The 22,509-nt window shown below is 39.2% G+C and overlaps 1 protein-coding gene across 3 annotated transcripts; it reads right to left on the bottom strand.

Moving 5' to 3' along the window:
- Positions 1-16: 16 nt before the first annotated feature.
- On the bottom strand, positions 17-22,209 carry LOC139753506 (uncharacterized). Of its 3 annotated transcripts, none has more exons than XM_071670154.1 (7): positions 21,891-22,209; positions 17,818-18,785; positions 16,743-16,864; positions 16,467-16,616; positions 11,546-11,667; positions 8,040-8,285; positions 17-3,824 (listed from the first exon to the last, which is right to left on the bottom strand). In XM_071670154.1, exons 1-7 carry the CDS (start codon positions 22,062-22,064, stop codon positions 3,285-3,287), a joined length of 2,322 nt encoding a protein of 773 aa, XP_071526255.1. In that variant the 5' UTR covers positions 22,065-22,209; the 3' UTR covers positions 17-3,284. The 3 variants fall into 3 exon arrangements, 2 of the variants coding, with proteins under 2 accessions (XP_071526255.1, XP_071526256.1); XM_071670155.1 differs by having other exon boundaries at positions 22,094-22,208; XR_011713726.1 differs by lacking the exon at positions 17-3,824 and adding an exon at positions 3,835-5,732 and having other exon boundaries at positions 7,363-8,285.
- Between the last annotated feature and the right edge of the window lie 300 nt (positions 22,210-22,509).

Raw genomic sequence — 22,509 nt, forward strand, 5'->3', positions numbered from 1 at the left:
TAAAGCTAGTGTAAGAAGAAGAAAAATTACAGGTGAACCATGAGTCTTATTTATAAATGAGCAAAACTGAATATATACATAAGTAACAGTAAGTTAATGGTTTTTGAAAGGAGGAAAAGTAAAGTGACAGAATTTGCACTATCGTAAAGAATAAAAATAAAAAGCTGAAGTGCAAGGTACATAGTTAATTTTGATCTTGTGGAATTTGTAAAGCAGTAAAACCTAATGGTCATTTGACACTTTTTCACATCAAAAAGATATTTAAGAACTTGAAAACATTTAAAAATATAAACCAAATATTTATATAAGATTCTATATTTTAGCTTTCTTTAAGAAAATCATCAGTCTATTCATAATAACATTATTGTCTTACATCTTGAAATTCTTTTTATGATAACATTATTGTCTTTTTTTTTTTTTTTTTTTTTGCTTTGTCGCTGTCTCCCGCATTTCCGAGGTAGCGCAGGGAAACAGACGAAAGAAATGGCCCAACCCACCCCCATACACATGTATATACACACACGTCCACACACACAAATATACATACCTATACATCTCAATGTACACATATATATACACACACAGACACATACATATATACCCATGCACACAATTCACACTGGCTGCCTTTATTCATTCCCATCACCACCTCACCACACATGGAATACCATCCCCCTCCCCCCTCATGTGTGCGGGGTAGCGCTAGGAAAAGACAACAAAGGCCTCATTCGTTCATACTCAGTCTCTAGCTGTCATGCAATAATGCCCGAAACCACAGCTCCCTTTCCACATCCAGGCCCCACACAGCTTTCCATGGTTTACCCCAGACGCTTCACATGCCCTGATTCAATCCACTGACAGCACGTCAACCCCGGTATACCACATCGATCCAATTCACTCTATTCCTTGCCCGCCTCTCACCCTCCAACATGTTCAGGCCCTGATCACTCAAAATCTTTTTCACTCCATCTTTCCACCTCCAATTTGGTCTCCCACTTCTCCTCGTTCCCTCCACCTCCGACACATATATCCTCTTGGTCAATCTTTCCTCACTCATTCTCTCCATGTGCCCAAACCATTTCAAAACACCCTCTTCTGCTCTCTCAACCACGCTCTTTTTATTTCCACAATCTCTCTTACCCTTACATTACTTACTCGATCAAACCTCCTCACACCACACATTGTCCTCAAACATCTCATTTCCAGCACATCCACCCTCCTGCGCACAACTCTATCCATAGCCCACACCTCGCAACCATACAACATTGTTGGAACCACTATTCCTTCAAACATACCCATTTTTGCTTTCCGAGATAATGTTCTCGACTTCCACACATTCTTCAAGGCTCCCAGGATTTTCGCCCCCTCCCCCACCCTATGATTCACTTCCGCTTCCATGGTTCCATCCGCTGCCAGATCCACTCCCAGATATCTAAAACACTTTACTTCCTCCAGTTTTTCTCCATTCAAACTTACCTCCCAATTGACTTGACCCTCAACCCTACTGTACCTAATAACCTTGCTCTTATTCACATTTACTCTTAACTTTCTTCTTTCACACACTTTACCAAACTCAGTCACCAGCTTCTGCAGTTTCTCACATGAATCAGCCACCAGTGCTGTATCATCAGCGAACAACAACTGACTCACTCTCTCATCCACAACAGACTTCATTCTTGTCCCTCTTTCCAAAACTCTTGCATTCACCTCCCTAACAACCCCATCCATAAACAAATTAAACAACCATGGAGACATCACACACCCCTGCCGCAAACCTACATTCACTGAGAACCAATCACTTTCCTCTCTTCCTACACGTACACATGCCTTACATCCTTGATAAAAACTTTTCACTGCTTCTAACAACTTGCCACCCACACCATATATTCTTAATACCTTCCACAGAGCATCTCTATCAACTCTATCATATGCCTTCTCCAGATCCATAAATGCTACATACAAATCCATTTGCTTTTCTAAGTATTTCTCACATACATTCTTCAAAGCAAACACCTGATCCACACATCCTCTGCCACTTCTGAAACCACACTGCTCTTCCCCAATCTGATGCTCTGTACATGCCTTCACCCTCTCAATCAATACCCTCCCATATAATTTACTAGGAATACTCAACAAACTTATACCTCTGTAATTTGAGCACTCACTCTTATCCCCTTTGCCTTTGTACAATGTACATTATTGTCTTACATTTTGAAATTCTTTTTATGATAACATTATTGTCTTACATTTTGAAATTCTTTTTATTTCTTCCACTTTTTTGTATAACTCTATTTGACTCTTGTGGCACCTGTATTTTTGGCATTTCATCAGGACATATTGCATGGTAATACTGCAATTGCAAGTTTTGCATATTGGGGTAGGTCTTTGGTATATGAAGTAACCATTGATCAGCATAGTATGGCCAATCCTGAGTCAACAAAGAACTGTCAGAAAATGGTAATTCCTGTTGAAGGAGGAATGCCATATTTCATGACCATTTTCATCTTAAGTAGTTTATTATTCTTTTGGGCTTCCAAGTCTCACTGAGCTTGCCATTTGCATCTAATATAGTTACACATTCTGCTCATGGAATCATTGTGAGGTGTAACTCTCATACACTTATTGGTGGTGAAATGCTAGGTTAAAGAAGTTATGTAATTTGGTTCAGTATCATGCAAAAATGGTGCAATGGAAGAAGCAAAAAAGGAAAAAGTCATCCATAGGGAAGAAGGTTATTGGATCCTTGGGGAAAAGTTTTTACAGAAAGGTGAAAAATTTGACCATGAGTAAAAAAAAAAAGGACTGAGGAACAATATGGTTCTGCCAAACCTAATACACATGTCCGAAATATAGCAGACAGTTCTAGGATTAAGGCCCTTGAAATGAGCTGTTTAAAGACAGCTTGCATTGTTAGAAGACAGGATGAAGTAAGTGTATGAGGAAAGAAAAGACATGATGTGTGGTGTCAAGAGTAGGTTAAGAAAAGTACTTTTAAGTGGTTTAGTCACATGGAGAGAATGAATGATGACAGGTTGGTTAACATGTACAGGAAACATTAAGGGAGAGAAAACAAGCATCCCAGAAAGGAAATCTGAGGAGATCGAAGAAGGTGTGAGGGGGATGGAGCATGCTAAGATGTGTTTGGAAAGGGCAGCATGGAGGCTTCTTTGCCATGGCCAACTCCCCAGGAAAGGGGTTCTTCAGGGGGTGAGAGGGGAAGATATCAGTGCTATAGATAGATAGGTAGTAAATATTCACAATATTTATCAATTCTTGAAACTAAATTACCATGTAGCATGACTGAGTACACGCTCACTCTGTTGATGTCTCTCTCCGTCAATTACCGGGTTTCCAGAATTGCTTTCAGGGTCAGATACTGGTATATACTCAGATGGTGCCTGAACAGATGATAACATGACCATAGTTGGAGCTTCTGAAGCAGAGGAACATTCAGGTGACCCACGTGCTGATAGTGTTACCTGGGTGGTTTCATTAGCATTTCCTACATCCTGAACATCAATATTTGTTGCATGTAAAACCTGAGATGGATCCAGAGGTGTAGTAATTCCAGTTATAACTTCTGGTGGCTGGAGAACTGCAGTATTTGCTAAGAGTGATACTGCTTCCATATCTGGTGCAGCTGGTATGAGCTGGGAGGATGCAAGAACTTCTGCCTCTGGCCTTAATATATGTGATTCCTTTGCCAAACCCATGGATGCTTGTGGCATATCAGATCCATTAGGCTGTATTATATTGTCTGCATCCATGACTGGCTCAGCAGTCACTCCTTTCGGTGCGTCTAATTTATCATGTGGTAAGATAACCTGTAAAATATGTGGTGATTATTAGGTACTTTTTTATATTATCATAATAATTGATCGCCGTTTCCTGTATCAGAGGTAGTGCCAGGAAACAGATGAAGAAAGACCTATCCACTCATATACACACAGATACATACATGCACATACATGTACATATGTACATATATACATATACATACATATATACACAAGTACATAATTAAACTTGCTCGCCTTCATCCATTCCTGGCGCCGTCCTGCCCCACAGGGAACAGCATCGCTACCCCTTGTCAGTGAGGTAGCACCATGGAATAGACGAAAAAAAAGGGCCGCAACTACTCACACTCAGTCTCTAGCTGTCATATGTAATGCACTGAAACCACTGCTTCCTATCCACCGCCTGGCCCCATAGACCTTTCCATGGTTTTTGCCAGACTTTTCACATACCCTGGTTCAGTCCAATGACAGCACATCAACCCCAGTATACCACACTGTTCCAATTCGCTCAATTCCTTAGACTCCTTTCACCATACTGCATGTTCAGGGCCTAATCACTCAAAATCCTTTTCACTCCATCCTTCCACCTCCAATTGCGACTTCCACTTCTTGTTCCCTCCATCTCTGACACATATACCCTCTTTGTCAACCTTTCCTCACTCATTTGTTCCATAGTCCAAACCATTTCAATACACCCTCTTCTGCTCTCTCTCATCCACACTTTTTATCACCATATATCTCTCTTACCCTTACATTACTTAATCAAACTTTACACCTCATACTGTCCTCAAACATTTCATTTCCAACACTTCCACCCTTCTTCATACAACCCTATCTATAGTCCATGCCTCGCAACCATATAATATTGTTGGAACTACTATTCCTTCAAACATATTATCATATGATATGAAATATATATTCACACACACTTTTCTACTTTTTCTATAACCTATTCATCTTTTTCTTGTGAACAGAACTGAAGCTAATTTAGATATCTTTCTATATGTATGTGTCATTGCTCATTATGCATTTTGTTCATACCGATATCCCTATTCCTCACATCTCTACATTGTCACTCCACTTTATCTTTTGTTTTACCACGTACAGAGTTCCCTGGATATTTCTTAAGTCAGTTCAGATACTTAATACTTCCACCCTTCTTCGTACAACCCTACCTATAGTCCATGCCTCGCAACCATATAATATCATTGGAACTACTATTCCTTCAAACTTATAATCATATATGAAATATATATTCACACACACTTTTCTACTTTTTCTATAACCTATTCACCTTTTTCTTGTGAACAAAACTGAAGCTAATTTAGATATCTTTCTATATGTATGTGTCATTGCTCATTATGCATTTTCTTCATACTGATATACCTATTCCTCACATCTCTACATTGTCACTCCACTTTATCTTTTGTCTTACCATGTACAGAGTTCCCTGGATATTTCTGAAGTCAGTTCAGATACTTAATACTCCTTACTTAGGAATGCTATAACTAAGACTAGCTAATGAGGGACTAGAATTATTTGGTAGCCTTTCACCACAACTTCAACACAAAATGAAAAACAATGTTACCTTATAATAAAATACATTTTTAACAGGTTGTAAGACATAAGCTGAGATCCACATCATATCTTTAAGATGTTCCTGTTTTACAACTAGGATCCTATGACTTTTGATTCGTGCATAATTTTGAGATATATGTATGTGCAACCTCTCCTGTAAATACCCCTAATCACTGTTTAAAAGCTAGTTCATTGCTTTCTTTTTGTGTCTGTTTCTCTCCATGTTCCCCTACCATCATGGAACTTTACATACTATCAAATCCAACTCTGATAACAGTAAGTCCACAACATCTCATAACTTCATCAAATATACTTATCCACAGTGAGATGTCTTCCTCTAAATTCCTTGTATATTACCTTTCAGATTGTACACTCCATCTGCCATTGGTTACACCTATTAAGCACTTTTTGGAGAGTCTGTATCATTTGAATACATCTCTCAAATGATCCTCTGCAAATCGTCAAAGAGTCCACTTTCCCCGTTACTAATATGAATTCTTGGATGTTACCTTTTAAAAGAGTCCTGGTAACTCCATTCTCACAGAAATTTCTAGCGAATCATATGATATCAAATAAGTTTGTAGGTAACTTACTCAGCACCTCTGATCATGTGCAAGAGCAGTTGGTTCAGAAGTGTAGCAGGATGTTGTGGATCACTGTTTTTGAAGATGTATGTGGAATCACTGAAACTGATTGGTTTTTAGCATTCTCCTGGCATTGATAAGGATATTGTTGATAGGATCTCTTGAACGTATTAAAATATTGGTTGACAGTGTCTTCAAATCACAAATTTTAAGAGATCTTAGCATTCACTGTGTAACGAAAAAGTGATTGGTTCTCAGTGAATGTAGGTTTGCGGCAGGGGTGTGTGATGTCTCCATGGTTGTTTAATTTGTTTATGGATGGGGTTGTAAAGGAGGTGAATGCAAGAGTCCTGGAAAGAGGGGCAAGTATGAAGTCTGTTGGGGATGAGAGAGCTTGGGAAGTGAGTCAATTGTTGTTCGCTGATGATACAGCGCTGGTGGCTGATTCATGTGAGAAACTGCAGAAGCTGGTGACTGAGTTTGGTAAAGTGTGTGGAAGAAGAAAGTTGAGAGTAAATGTGAATAAGAGCAAGGTTATTAGGTACAGTAGGGGTGAGGGTCAAGTCAATTGGGAGGTGAGTTTGAATGGAGAAAAACTGGAGGAAGTGAAGTGTTTTAGATATCTGGGAGTGGATCTGTCAGCGGATGGAACCATGGAAGCGGAAGTGGATCATAGGGTGGGGGAGGGGGCGAAAATTTTGGGAGCCTTGAAAAATGTGTGGAAGTCGAGAACATTATCTCGGAAAGCAAAAATGGGTATGTTTGAGGGAATAGTGGTTCCAACAATGCTGTATGGTTGCGAGGCGTGGGCTATGGATAGAGATGTGCGCAGGAGGATGGATGTGCTGGAAATGAGATGTTTGAGGACAATGTGTGGTGTGAGGTGGTTTGATCGAGTAAGTAACGTAAGGGTAAGAGAGATGTGTGGAAATAAAAAGAGCGTGGTCGAGAGAGCAGAAGAGGGTGTTTTGAAATGGTTTGGGCACATGGAGAGAATGAGTGAGGAGAGATTGACCAAGAGGATATATGTGTCGGAGGTGGAGGGAACGAGGAGAAGAGGGAGACCAAATTGGAGGTGGAAAGATGGAGTGAAAAAGATTTTGTGTGATCGGGGCCTGAACATGCAGGAGGGTGAAAGGAGGGCAAGAAATAGAGTGAATTGGAGTCATGTGGTATACAGGGGTTGACGTGCTGTCAGTGGATTGAAGCAAGGCATGTGAAGCGTCTGGGGTAAACCATGGAAAGCTGTGTAGGTATGTATATTTGCGTGTCTGGACGTGTGTATGTACATGTGTATGGGGGGGGGGGGGTTGGGCCATTTCTTTCGTCTGTTTCCTTGCGCTACCTCGCAAACGCGGGAGACAGCGACAAAGTATAAAAAAAAAAAAAAAAAAAAAAATTACCTTACTACAGTTTCTTCTCAAACATGCATTATCTAAACAAATCCCACTATCTGTTTTCTTATCTAATCCTGCCCACCCATAATTCATGAACACACAATGGACTATGTTTTACCTCTTCCTCCAGCAAACCTCACCACACCCAGTACTGTAAGCCTTTTTTTTTTCGTAACTCTTCTCAGAGCTCCAGCCTCTGGATCAAACTGGGATGTCTCTACTTCAATTCTATTGGCTTTATCGACACTTTACATGACGAATATCACAAATCGTTTTTATCTTAAATTTCTTTCCCTGTTTATCTAACTATACTTAACCCTCTAATTCTCCTTTCTGAAACATCCTACCTGAAACACAAACACTGCTTTTACTTATCACACTCAATATCTTTTAGGTGAAATATATGCAAAAGTAAGTTTAGCAGGAGGTGTAACAGGGCTCCATCTGCAAGAGGTATAACACCATGAGTAAAAGGTCACTTTTGGAGAGGCTGTATCATTAGAAGTACAGTCTCGTCAAAGAACCTCTCATTCTGAAAGAGTCCACATTTCCCCGTTACTGGAAGTAGTGAAGTCTTGGACTGTTGGAGCCTTTAGAAAGAGGTCCTGGGTAACTCCAGAATTCTCACAGAAATTAGTCCTAGGGTAATTATAAGTAAAAATAAAGTTTTGTAGGATACTTACCTCAGCACCTCGTGATGCACTGTTCCCAAGAAGCTGTTGAGATTCAGTGAATAGCAGGGAATCTGTGAGCACCATAAGATTTATGGAGTTCATGCCTGGATCCACTGAAACTGTTGGGTTACTGGCATTCTCCTGGCATTTAATTAAGGATATTTTGTTGGCTTTCTTTACACGCTTCAAAAGATGGCGTTTGACATGCCTCTTCAAATCACATAATTCAAGAAATCCTTTGCTACACTGTGTACACTGAAATGTATGAAGCATAATATTAGCTTTAGTTTTATGATCAAAATACACTGAAATGTATAAAATGTTCTACTATGTTTCGATCTCATTGTATTACAAGGAATAAGTCCAAAACATGTTCTCTAAGTAATGAGTGAACAATAAATACAGAATGTATTAATGTAATATAATCTGATCTAATTTACGCATAATAAGACACACAATCTATCTTTTCATAAACACACACATATCATGAGACATGCTTTATTCCTTGGGATGTATATTTCATGCAAAAACAAAACTGTCACAGGACCAAAACTATACCTGTTCCTTGATAGCCAAGCAACCCCATGCAGCTTAAATGTCCCAAGAAATGAGAGCTTCACTTTTAGTTGCTTACTGAAATAACAGCTATGGCCAAGTGACTGTTGCAGACGACTATATATAAAGCAAGGTTACCATTAGCAAGCTGCTCAACTATAAGGAGGAACTAAATGCATGCACCACGGCTTAATTCTCAGACTTGTATCTCTGGAAATTTGTCCATCTGCAAAATTAAACCAGAGGCTCTAAGTGTACACAACTCAGCTTGATTTACAGAATCATATTACTTGAAGCTTGTCTGCTAGGGAAAACTTTATCTAATGGAAACATCATTTGAGTATATAAATCAGGACAAATATTAAATGGATTTGTTTCCTAATGTTTCACCTTTCCATTTCTAAAGGCTGTGATACGCTTGGTCTGAAGATATTTTGGTTAGACACTGCAATAAAAAAGCCTTTCAGTTTTTACAAGCTGAATTATGCTTCATTGTAAAATATTTTAGTTAAGACAGAGCAAAAATGCTAGGAACTGAAACAACACTGTACCCATACAAGCAGTATCTTCTTCCTTTGAGATATGTAATGTTTAATCTGACTATTTTCAGATCAAAAGAGGCAATAGTTCTCCATATCTGAGATAACATGAACAGTGATGAATATAAAGCTAAAAATGACTTTGCAAGATGTAAGCTGACCTGAGAGTATACAATAACTGACTAAAATAAAGTTTCAGGGCAATAGGACCAGGTGTATCTATGTATTCATTTGGGCTTGAGCTCATATATTGTTTATAATCTTCCTCTGCAATTTTTTTTCTATATTCAGCCGAAATGCATGTGGATTACCATGGTCTTGATGGTGGCTGACAAAAATCTTGGAAAAAAAGAATGAATTTATTAAGAAAGGGGGGGTGATTGTGTTGACTGGCTGGCAAGGACTGATAGGCAAAGATAATCAGAGTATGTATAGATCATGATGAAGTGCCTAAGGATTGGAGGAATGCATGAAGAGTCTCATTGTACAAAGGCAAAGGGAATAAAGGTGAGTTCAAACTACAAAGGCATAAGCTTTTTGAGTATTCCTGGAAAACTGTATGGGAGGGCAGTGATTGAGAGGGTAAAGGCATGTACAAAGCATCAGATTAGGAAGGAGCAACGTGGTTTCAGAAGTGGTAGAGGATGTGTGGATCAGGTGTTTACTTTGAAGAATGTATGTGAGCAATATTTAGAAAACAGATGGATTGTATGTGCCACTTATGGATCTGGAGAAGGCATATAACAGGGTGGATAGAGATGCTTTGTGGAAGTCTTAAAAGTATATGGTATGGGAAAAGTTTTTATCAAGAATGTAAGGCATGTGTATGAGTAGGCAGAGAGGAGAGTGGTTGGTTCTCAGTGAAGGTCGGTCTGCAGCAGGGGTGTGTGATGTCTCCATGGTTGTTTAATTTGTTTATGGATGGGGAGGTTAGGGAGGTAATTGCAAGAGCTTTGGAGAGAGGGGTGAGTATGCAGTCTGTTGGGGATGAGAAGGCCTGGGAAGTGAGTCACTTGTTGTTTGTCGATGATACAGCACTGGTGGCTAATTCGATTGAGAAAATGCAAAAGTTGGTGACTGAGTCTGGTAACGTGTATGATATTTCAGCATAAAGTTGAGAGTAAATGTGAATATGAGCAAGGTTATTAGATTCAGCACGGGTGGAGGGACAAGTTAGTTGGGATGTAGGTTTGAATGGAGAAAAACTGGAGGAAGTGAAATGTTTTAGATATCTGGGAGAGGACTTAGCAGCAAATGAAACCAAGGAAGTGGAAGTGAGTCACAAGGTGGGGGAGGGGGTAAAGGTTCTGGGAGCAGTGAAGAATGTGTGGAAAGAGAGAATGTTATCTTGGAAAGCAAAAATGGGTATGTTTGAAGGAAGAGTAGTTCCAACAATATCATATGGTTGCAAGGCATGGACTATAGATAGGGTTGTATGGAGGAGGGTGGATGTGTAGAAAATGAAATGTCTGAGGACAATATGTGGTGTGAGGTGGTTTGACTGAGTAATTAATGAAGGGGTAAGAGAGATGTGAGGTAATAAAAAATGTAGTTGAGAGAGCAGGAAATGGTTTGGCCAATGGAGAGAATGAGTGAGGAAAGGTTGACAAAGAAGGTATATGTGTCAGGTGGAGGGAACAAGAAGCGGGAACCAAACTGGAGGTGGAGGGATGGAGTGAAAAGATTTTGTGATCGGGGCCTGAACATGCAGGAGGGTGAGAGCATGCAAGGAATAGAGTGAATTGGAACGATGTGGAATACATGTGGATAGGGAGCTGTAGTCTCAATGCATTACACATGACAGCTAGAAACTGAGTGTGAGCGAATATGGCCTTTTTTGTCTGTTTTCCTGGCACTACCTTACTGAAGCAGGGGAGTACCGATGCTGTTCCCTGTGGGGTGGGGTAGTGCTAGGAGTGGATTGAAGGCAAGCAAGTATGAATATGTGCATGTGTATGCATGTATATGTCTTGTGTATGTGTATGTATATGTATGTATATATACATGTATATGTATGTATGTGTGTGTGGGTGTGTTTATGTATACATATGTGTATATGAGTGGATGGGTCATTCTTTGTCCATTTCCTAGAGCTACCTCACTGAAGCAGAAAATGACAATCAAGTATAATAATCATAATATAAAACTAAAAAAAACAGAAATTAGGGTGCTAAAGCAAATTTAAAGTTTTAATAGGACTATGAGTGGAATACATAAATGAGAATAGGATTACAAATTTGTCAAAAAAAATTTAATTTGAATATAAGTAAATGGGTGTACTATCTTGATACAAAGATGACATGTGAAGTATGGTTGTATGGGTACAAACTGTAAAAGACAAATCATCCAAACACTGCACAACACCTTTAGCTAAAACTGCTTTGGACATATGTACCATAGTCAAATAATGATGGTACTAACCTTATGAGTCTTAGTGCCCTGATGAATTAAGCGGTGTCTGCTAAGAGCCTTAGTAGTAGTGAAAGTCTTGTTACAAACTGCACAACAATAAGGACGCTCTCCAGTATGCCGTCGTATGTGACCTGAAGAGACAAAATAAAGTTTCACAATATTACTTGAAAAGGAAAATATACAAAAAAGAGAAATGAAGAAATTGATATTCAGAGAAGTCATAACTTGTATAAGCACTTAGTATAAAGCAAAAATACAGAAATATATATTTCCTTTAAAAGTTAGGGAGGTGAATGCAAGAGTTTTGGAGAGAGGGGCAAGCATGCATTCTGTTGTGGATGAGAGGGCTTGGGAAGTGTCACTTGTTGTTTGCTGATGATACAGCACTGGTGGCTGATTCAGGTGAGAAACTGTAGAAGTTGGTGACCGAGTTTGGTAAAGTGTGTGAAAGAAGAAAGTTAAGAGTAAATGTGAGTAAGAGCAAGGTCATTAGGTTCAGTAGGGAAGAGAGACAAGTTAATTGGGAGGTACGTTTGAATGGAGAAAAACTGGAGGAAGTGAGGTGTTTTAGATATCTGGGAGTGGACTTAGCAGTGGATGGAACCATGGAAGCAGAAGTGAGTCACACGGTGAGGGAGGGGGCAAAGGTTCTGGGAACACTGAAGAATGTGTGGAAGGCAAGAATTTATCTGGAGAGCAAAAGTGGGTATGTTTGAAGGAATAGTGGTTCCAACAATGTTATATGAATGCAAGGCATGGGCTATAGACAAGGTTGTGCGAAAGAGGGTGGATGTGTTAGAAATGAAACGTTTAAGGACAATATTGTGAGGTGGCTTGATCGAGTAAGTAATGAAAGGGTAAGAGAGATGTGTGGTAATAAAAAGAGTGTGGGTGAGAGAGCAGAAGACGGTATGTTAAACTGGTTTGGACACATGGAGAGAATGAATGAAGAAAGATGGACAAAGAGGATATATGTGTCAGAGGTGGAGGGAACAAGGAGAATGGGGACACCACATTGGAGGTGGAAGGATGGAGTGAAAAAGATTTTGAGTGATCGGGGTCTGAGCATACAGGAGGGTGAAAGGCGTGCAAGGAATAGAGCAAATTGGAATGATGTGGTATAATGGGGTCGACGTGCTGTCATTGGACTGAACCAGGGCATGTGAAGCATCTGGGGTAAACCATGGAAAGGTCTGTGGGGCCTGGATGTGGAAAGGGAGCTGTGGTTTTCAGTGCATTACAAATGACAGATTGAGACTGAGTGTGAACAAATGTGGCCTTTTCATCTTTTCCTGGCGCTACCTCGCCGAAGGGGCAGGGGGGGAAGCTATTTCATGTGTGCGGGGTGGCGACGGGAATGGATGAAGGTAGCAAGTATGAATATGTACACGTGTATATATGTATATGTCTGTGTATGTATATGTATGTATATGTTGAAATGTATATGTATGTATATGTTGAAATGTATATGTATGTACATGTGAGTGTATGGGAATTTATGTATATATATGTGTATGTGGGTGGTTGGGCCATTCTTCGTCTGTTTCCTTGCATTACCTCTCTGATGCAGGAAACAGCGGTTAAGTATAATATAAATATATTTCTAAATCATACAAGTTGGCATGCATTATGCTATAAACAAATGGTTAACATGGTCTGGTATATGAGGAGCAGCACATTTACTAGCCTTTCTCCATTTTAAAGATGATGTATAAGCAAGTGCAAACAATGTTACAGGGTCTTTGGACATACCAACAAAACTTCCTATACAGAGGCCAATAATGTACCCATTTCGCTGGCAGGACAGAAATTTCTGGTTGTTGGGGATGATATATTTTCAGGAAAATACAGTATATCACATAACATGAAAGCTGGTCTTATCCATCTTCTATCTGGAGACATGCCAAAAAGTTACCAAATGAATGTCAACTAAGTCCCATACACAGGCCAATAATTCATCTATCTCCTTAGTAGGATAGAAATTGCTGACTACCAAGGTGATATATTTCTTGAAAATCTTTTAGTTTTGAGCAGAAAGGTTGTGCTTGCAATATAAGAACTATTAGGAGGAAAAATGTTTGGGGTGATTGGTTACAGCACTGAACAATTACATTCCCCATTTCTCCATCCTCAACTGGAATGAGCAGACAAGGGCCTAGGAGGCCTGAATCTCCTAGCTCTTAATGAAATCTCAGCTTCAGTTTATCTATCCTTGCCAAATACTCTACCCAAATACTTCAACCTTTAAAATCTCTCCTTTTTCTATTCATCCACTTATATTTCACACACTATGCTGGATGAATCTAGGTGTGTGAAGGTGTGGAAAATCTTACTAGGCCACTTAAAAGGTTGTTCAATAGGCTGTTAAAGGACAAAGCAGTTCTAAAGATGTGGAGGAGGGCAAATGTAGTGCCCATTTTTGAAAGACATGATCAGTAAATTAAGCTGAACTACAGGTTAGTTTCACTAATAAGTATGGTTTGTAAAACACTGGAAAACATAATCAGAAGTTAATGGCTACTTACAAAGGGAAAATTACCTAACTGGGAGATACGTTTCAAGGAAGGAGACCATGAATTATGAATCCTCTTGATCTTTAGATATAGTGAATTCTATCTTAGATCAGAGACCAGTGGGTAGACTGTGTACACCCAGACTACCAGACCAAGGATCCACAGTTCCACAGGTCCGTAGCACCTGAACCACAGACCTTAGTGGTGTAGTAGTCAGCATACTGACCATTAGCCACGAACAAGCCACCTTGGATCAAACCTGCAGTGGTACAATTCCAGGTCGTGGCAGCCAGTCCACAGCCCACCCACATGTTCATCCTCCCCTAAGGAATAGTCATTAGAATGGGTACCTAACATGAGTTAGGGTGTGTAGAAGAGTACAGACATGGTACATATATAATAGGTTATGAAGTCGGGACAGCACAAGTGTAAAATTCTCTCCTCGTAAAATATGAACACAAATAGGAAGTGAAGTGTTTTAGATATCTGGGAGTGGATCTGGCAGCGGATGGAACCATGGAAGCGGAAGTGGATCATAGGGTGGGGGAGGGGGCGAAAATTCTGGGGGCCTTGAAGAATGTGTGGAAGTCGAGAACATTATCTCGGAAAGCAAAAATGGGTATGTTTGAAGGAATAGTGGTTCCAACAATGTTGTATGGTTGTGAGGCGTGGGCTATGGATAGAGTTGTGCGCAGGAGGATGGATGTGCTGGAAATGAGATGTTTAAGGACAATGTGTGGTGTGAGGTGGTTTGATCGAGTGAGTAACGTAAGGGTAAGAGAGATGTGTGGAAATAAAAAGAGTGTGGTTGAGAGAGCAGAAGAGGGTGTTTTGAAGTGGTTTGGGCACATGGAGAGAATGAGTGAGGAAAGATTGACCAAGAGGATATATGTGTCGGAGGTGGAGGGAAACGAGGAGAAGAGGGAGACCAAATTGGAGGTGGAAAGATGGAGTGAAAAAGATTTTGTGTGATCGGGGCCTGAACATGCAGGAGGGTGAAAGGAGGGCAAGGAATAGAGTGAATTGGAGCGATGTGGTATACCGGGGTTGACGTGCTGTCAGTGGATTGAATCAAGGCATGTGAAGCGTCTGGGGTAAACCATGGAAAGCTGTGTATGTATGTATATTTGCGTGTGTGGACGTATGTATATACATGTGTATGGGGGGGGGGTTGGGCCATTTCTTTCGTCTGTTTCCTTGCGCTACCTCGCAAACGCGGGAGACAGCGACAAAGTATAAAAAAAAAAAAAAAAAAAAAATAGTAATCACACTGCCTTTGGTACTGCATCCAACTGGAGGATGATTAAGAAGCTAGAGATACAGGAAGGAATAAGGGGTGACTCCTCCAACGGGTTGATGATTACCTTAGCAGAAGGCAACAAAGGCGGAAGGTAAGAGGTACATCTTGAAATGGGCTAAGTTTAACAACTGGCAAGTCATAGGGCTTGGTAGTGGACCTAATATTATACTTAGTATTTGTAAATGACTTGCCTGACAGACTTGTATACACATGATGCCAAGGTTATGAGAAAAATAAGGGCTGATGACTGCTTTTTTTTTTTTTGTAGGGGAGAGGGCAGAGTTTATTCAGTAAATGGATGAATAAATCTAATCCAAATAAGTGCAAGTTGATGAGGATGTAACATAGTGAAAGAAGGCACTGGTGAAATCATTTCTCAGCAGTAAATAAACTACAGGAGTGTATGTGTTAGAGAGATCTAGGGATCAACAATGTGCTAAATCTGTTGCCAGAGTGCTACATCTGGAGAATTGTGAAAGAGGCAAACTCTCAGCTGGCAAAAAATAGAATAGCATTCAAGTATTTGATGAAATAAAACATGTATCACAATAAAACTGAATTATATCTAAAGAAGTGCAGGGATTTGATTAAGAAGGTGTAAGTAAGAACAACCAAGATGGCACCCAAATCAAGAGAACTGAGCTACATGAGATGCTGTGAGCTTAACAGCTGTCCATGATGGAGGAAAGAGACATGGGGAACCTAAGAATAGCCACCAAGTTCCAAAAGCAGCTGGATGATGATGACAGTAAACAAAACTTCATAAAGATGGAGTACTGGAATAACTAAAGTAATGGTCTAGTGTAAGGATGGTAGATGGTTGAAACTGACTATTCAAGAAGATGGTGAATGATGGCAGTCTACAAAGGTTTAAAAGGCTACGTGATGGTATAGAAGATCCAAAGATGAAATGCCACAGGTGTAGAACTCTCTCCCAGTACTGTATAAATATGTAAATATATTCAAGGCTCTAGACTTACACTCTAAAACACTTTTGGGATACTATACTCTATTTTTAGACCTACCTGCATCTTTAATAAACTGCTATGAGAAGGGCACAAGGAAAACTGGCGAGATAGAAACATCATAGTGAAATAAACTTTGCATCTAAACTTACCTTGATAGTTCTGATAGTTATTAAAGCCTTTATCACAGTGTGAACAAGTGAATTTTGTAGATTTTGCATGCACAGTAGTCATGTGACGTCGCAAAGAAGACTGGCATAGTACCATAATATTACACTCACTACATGTGTAGCCACAGTTATCTGAAAGTAAACAAAAAAAGTAAATTGCCCTACTTTTTCATCGTCAAAGAGGGTGAAAATGTATCAGAATTCATATATTCAAAAATCATTATTCATCTCATAACCTCTAATCCGTTCTTAACTCACCACCATGGACATTTCTCATGTGTGTCTTCAGGTGAGAGGACTGTGAATATTCTTTAGTGCAAAAGTTACACTTAAAACTTTGCTTACTCATCTCCCGATGAGTCCGCTCGTGCTTCAACAAACTAGAAGAAAAGAAGCATATCCTGTTGCAGTTCTTCAAGTAATGATGATATTCTAGTTAGTGATGAAAAACTTTCTGATAATCCAACTTATTCTCTTTCAATCTTTCTTGCATCAAACTGTACTCAATACTTAAATCCTCCTAAAATCACAGCTCCCAGTGTTGCATATACAACAATGCCATTATCTTTAACTGTTTCTAACTCGATGTGTGGTAGTAAAAAGAGTGTGGTTGCGAGAGCAGAAGAGGTGTTTTGAAATGGTTTGGTCACATGGAGAGAATGAGTGAGGAAAGATTGACAAAGAGGATGTATGTGTCAGAGGTGGAGGAAACGAGGAGAAGTGGGAGACCAAATTGGAGGTGGAAAGATGGAGTGAAAAAGATTTTGAGTGATCAGGGCCTGAACATGCAGGAGGGTGAAAGGCGTGAAAGGAATAGAGTGAATTGGAACGATGTGGTATACCGGGGTTGACGTGCTGTCAATGGATTGAACCAGGGCATGTGAAGTGTCTGGGGTAAACCATGGAAAGTTTTGTGGGGCCTGTATGTGGAAAGGGAGCTGTGGTTATAGTGCATTATACATGACAGCTAGAGACCGAGTGTTAGCGAATGTGGCCTTTGTTGTCTTTTCCTAGCGCTACCTCGTGCACGTGCGGGGGAAGGGGGTTGTCATTTCATGTGTGGTGGGGTGGTGACGGGAATGAGTAAAGGCAGCAAATATGAATTATGTACATGTGTATATATGTATATGTCTATGTGTGTATATATATGTATACGTTAAGATGTATAGGTATGTATATGTGCATGTGTGGACGTGTATGTATATACATGTGTATGTGGGTGGGTTGGGCCATTCTTTCGTCTGTTTCCTTGCGCTACCTCAATAATGCGGAGACAGCGACAAAGTATAATAGAAATAATAAGATGTTAACATATGTTTGAGACATAACTTACTTGCTTTTTTGCTTAAATGTCAATCCACACACTGAGCAAATGAAGGATGGCATCTCATCATGGATACTGGAATGTTCAACGAGATTCCTACGATATTTAAACTTTAAAAAACATGTTTTACACTCAAATGGCCGCACTTCACTGTGACTGGCAAGGTGGCTTTTTAATTGACTCTGCCTTGGAAATGTTTTATTACAAGCTGGACACTTTTTCAGTCTAACATCACCATCTGATGGCACTTCAGGAGAAACAAAGTGCTGTACCTTTGTAGGGTACTTGATACAATCATCACTATGACTGCTTACATTTTGTAGGTCTTGTTTTAAGTAATTTTGTGTGTCTTTCCCATTTCTTTTCTGTTTCAAGCTGGAAATTCTTCTTGTGAGTGTTATCAGTGAATTACACTGTTGACGAGCATGAGAATTTCCTTCAGCTGAAGGAGAGATCCTATGATTTACTTCTACAGAATGACTAGTAGTATCTGGCTCAATATTAGCTGCCTTGGAAATGAGAGTAACACACTGTCTGTTTTTGGATTTACTTGATTCTAAAATTCCTTCAGAGTTTTGGCAACAGTCAAGAATGTGTCCATGATTATCTGCACCCTGCTCACCTGCCAATTCGTGACCATGAGTTTTGTTATAATTTTTCTGTTTATTGACAGCACCTGAAGTTTCAAAAGAGCTATAACAGTCTAAGAAATCCCGTGGCTTTCCCTCCAGTGATCCATCATTTTTCAAACCATTTTCAATGCACTGTGGAAATTCTGTGTCTGCCACTTGTGAATCCCTGTGGCAAGCAGCAGCTATTGGTAGTTCATAAGCTTCTTCTACTTTTGCATTTGGAAACAGCTGACTGATTGTCGTTTTCTGGAAATTAACACCGGAGTCAATAAAAGCTTGAATGTCGACTGCTGTATTAAAGCAGGAAAAGCAAAGATTCTTGGGCATCAGTTCTTCACAATCATCCTGAAAATCCATAATTCACTTTAATATGTGATATCTGAATAATGTGTCATGCAACTAATGATCTGTTGGATTAAAACCTAAGTTGGAAGGGATATGTCTAACAAATATCATTCTTATATGACTATCTTTAGCAGCTAAGAATAACTATTGTGCTGGTATACTAAGTATATGAACATGGACATCATAATCAAACAAAATGATAAATGTAGTCTCTTATTACTCTTTGGATGCTTCAAGGGATGGATTAAAAGAGTGTGTCCTATTTTTGGGCTTTCCCCTTTTCATCAAAGGTCAGTAAACAAATGAGTGCCTTGTATAAGATGAGGCAAGTTGTACATTAAAGACTCCAGTTGCAGTGCACCCTTAGGTAATGTGAATGGATCTGTCAAATGCAGAAGATTCAGGGGATATAGCGTACATGATGCAAACAATACACAAAAAGTGCCACACAGAATATGTCCTACACTATAACTATAACAGTATATGCTGTGCTAAACATTAAAGCTATTAACATCTTTGAGTGTATATGTTACTATGTACTTGTACGTCTGGAGATCTATCTCTGATCTATATTTGGTGCGCAGCCTTTTTAAGTTCCTAATACTAACAGGCATCAAAAGTACTCTGAGTTTGGGTATGACAATATGACAAAATGTCCTTAATTCAAAATGGGGCATTTTTTTTTTTGTTTGCTATAACCCAAGAAAAACCTGGATACAGTAGGTTTTCAAAATGGCTAGGTTCTTAAGGATGTAGGATAAACTGTATCCACTTTTTGCTTCTAGTGAGGCTGATGTTATCTTACTTTTTTTTGCATTTCAAACCTTCAGAATGTCTCAGAATTGAGAAAAAATATTGAAGATGAAATACGTTCAAACCAATTGACAATATAAAGCTAGGAAGAAAATGGTCTCAATATACAGAATGTGATGAGAGATGCAAAACAAATATATCTAAAATCTAATTGACTTATCACTTCAAACTGTTCCTGTTTTCAAAATTTTGCTTTGTGAGGTCTCCCCATTTCATAATAGTTTATCCAAATAACTCATGAACATTTATATAATGTGAAACAACACATATCAAAAACATTTCTTATCTATAACTAACTGCTTCTCCTGTTTTAGCTAGGTAGTGTCAGGAAAACATGAACAACCTCCTCATCTGCACAATCCTACTCTCTGAAACAAATGCCCACCATCCAGATACAATTCAATGCCTAATTGGTTTATCTTCCCTATCTATCTATATCTCTGATGCCTGTTCCGAACTTGAACTCCCCTAAGGGGGTGGCCATAGCAGTGAGTCTCCATAACTAGTGAGTTCTGGAGCTGCTTCTAAGCCTTTAGCACCTCACCCTTACCAGGCTACTGGCAGAGGGCAACACTAGTGCAGTGTTTGCAGAGGTTCCTCCCTACTGATCCTACTAACTACTTCTACCTAATGTTCCTACCTACTGCTTCTACATAATGTTTCTACCTAATGCTCCTACCTACTACCTCTGTCAATTGCTCCTAAAATTTTGCTAAAAGGCAGGGTGAGTGCACAGTGCCTACCATAGGAAAATCTAGTGACAAAGAATGAGCTGTGTGACATAAGTGTTGTCAAGAGTTATGTACTACAAGGAAAGATTGTATGTTTGTGGACAGAATTCCAGTAGTCCACATATTGGTGAGGCAGAAAGAAAAGACAGCTACCTGGGTTAGAGGAGTGCAACTTAAGAACCACTGAAGTGCTAGCTCACTATGCAGGTGTCACTAACCCTCCCTATACCTGGGGTCAGTACTATCAACTACTACTTGACCACTTCAAATGCCCTAACATATCAATATGTTACACGCCATATACCACAGTGATCCAACTTACTCTAATATATATCTCTTGCCATCCTAAAAGTTCAGGTACCGAAAAATTGTCAACTTTTTGTTGGATCACAATCAATATTTGAGAGTTATGGACAGTGTCAATGTATGATTGATTTAAACAAGGAAGATTCAGAATTCTGATAAGAGTGTCATGTTAGGTGAAGTTGGGTTAGGGTTTTAGTTGCTGGTGCTTTCTATGTGCTTAGACTGCTTTTCTAGGTTTGTTTTATCACTTTTTTTCTTCCTTTAACCCCACAATTTCCCTCTGTCTCAATGCCCTGCACATTTTGTGGGTCTTAATTATATGTTAAAGACTGATATTTAACAGCATCTTCTCTTCTCTAGTTTAATCATGCAAGGTGTAAGAACATCATTCATAAGATATTTTGCATTTTCAACAATCAATAGGGTGGCAATGATAAACAAATACTAATGAAATCAACAGAGGAAAGGTATGAGGATCAGGGAATCTTTCGAGTTAACCATAGACTGTAGCTACTCCAGATATCCAGTGTATATAATCTAGAGTAGCTTTTTCAATAAATTCAGAATAACTAACTTAAAAGTACTGCAACGTATCACATCAGCAAGATGGAGATCCTCCAAAATGAATTGAAAAAAATATACAGAAATACAACAAACTGCTGTTGTGAACATTAATTTCGTTAGTCGACTAGGTCTAATACAGAATCAAAGAAGTAGTTCACCATCCTGATGGTAATCCTCTTGAATTCCTTTACATTCCTGGTAATGAACTATATTTCAGTGTTTAAGTATTATCTTTTTAAACAGGAGTATATGCTGGGGAAATGTCTTGTCCTCAACAAAACCAATGAAAACCTAACCTACATTTCCCATAAGTACAAAGTTACACGAAAGCTATGTGATTTATATCATTTTCACACCTAGTTACTGGACACTATTAGCACACATTCCTACCATATGGTTTTCATTGCACAAACAAGCTACAACAAATGTTCTTCACCATTTAGCAGATAACTATGCTGTTAGTAGTTTTTTATTTCAGTGTTTCTCCTACTTTAATGTTAACCCTGTAACTTCCCTGACCTTCGAACAATAGATTTTCTTTATAAAGTAATAACCAACATCATGCTCCACCAAGATTATTCTTTTCACGTACTACACTACTAGTGAAAACAAAATCGCACATATTCCAAAGCTATATCAATTGTTCAACTCGGCAGGATTCTGACAATTACCAACCACAATACTGATATACCTGTACTTTAAGCAAGACGGATATACTTTCTAAGAGGTGTAAAATACTTGAAGAAACTCCCAGGACGGAGAAGGTATCCGCTAAATGTAACATTCTGCCATCCTGAGCTCCACACAGTCTACATAAATCCTCCAGAATGTCCCTTGCTTGAACTTCGACCGTGGGTATATCCATATTACTGAGTTCATATTACTAGCATTGACCTTAATCCTTTATCATGACAGCATCCAGAAAACTATGCCCTGGGTAGATACGACAAGACGGTGCTTCGCCTTGTATTCAGGCAGGTCTGCCACATCAGCTGACGCACAACAACAAACATTCGTTCTCATCTACTGCAGGACACATTCCCTCCTCGATGGGAAATTACATTAATTCACGTAAATGAGATAGAATTATGAAATTTATATTTCATCTTACAGAAGGAGGAAAAATTCGTAAATCTATTTTTTTTCCGAGCAAAAAACAATTATATACGAATTTGCAGGCTAAAATCGGTTTATATCGAGATTTACATCAATTGTTAACATTTTCCCTTCCATTGTCAAGTAAACTGTTTTTGCTACTGCTACGTGGACTGAAAGACTGCTCCAAATGTTTAGATTCTGTATTGCAAATG

Source organism: Panulirus ornatus, chromosome 14, assembly GCF_036320965.1.
Source record: "Panulirus ornatus isolate Po-2019 chromosome 14, ASM3632096v1, whole genome shotgun sequence".
NCBI lineage: Eukaryota > Metazoa > Arthropoda > Malacostraca > Decapoda > Palinuridae > Panulirus > Panulirus ornatus.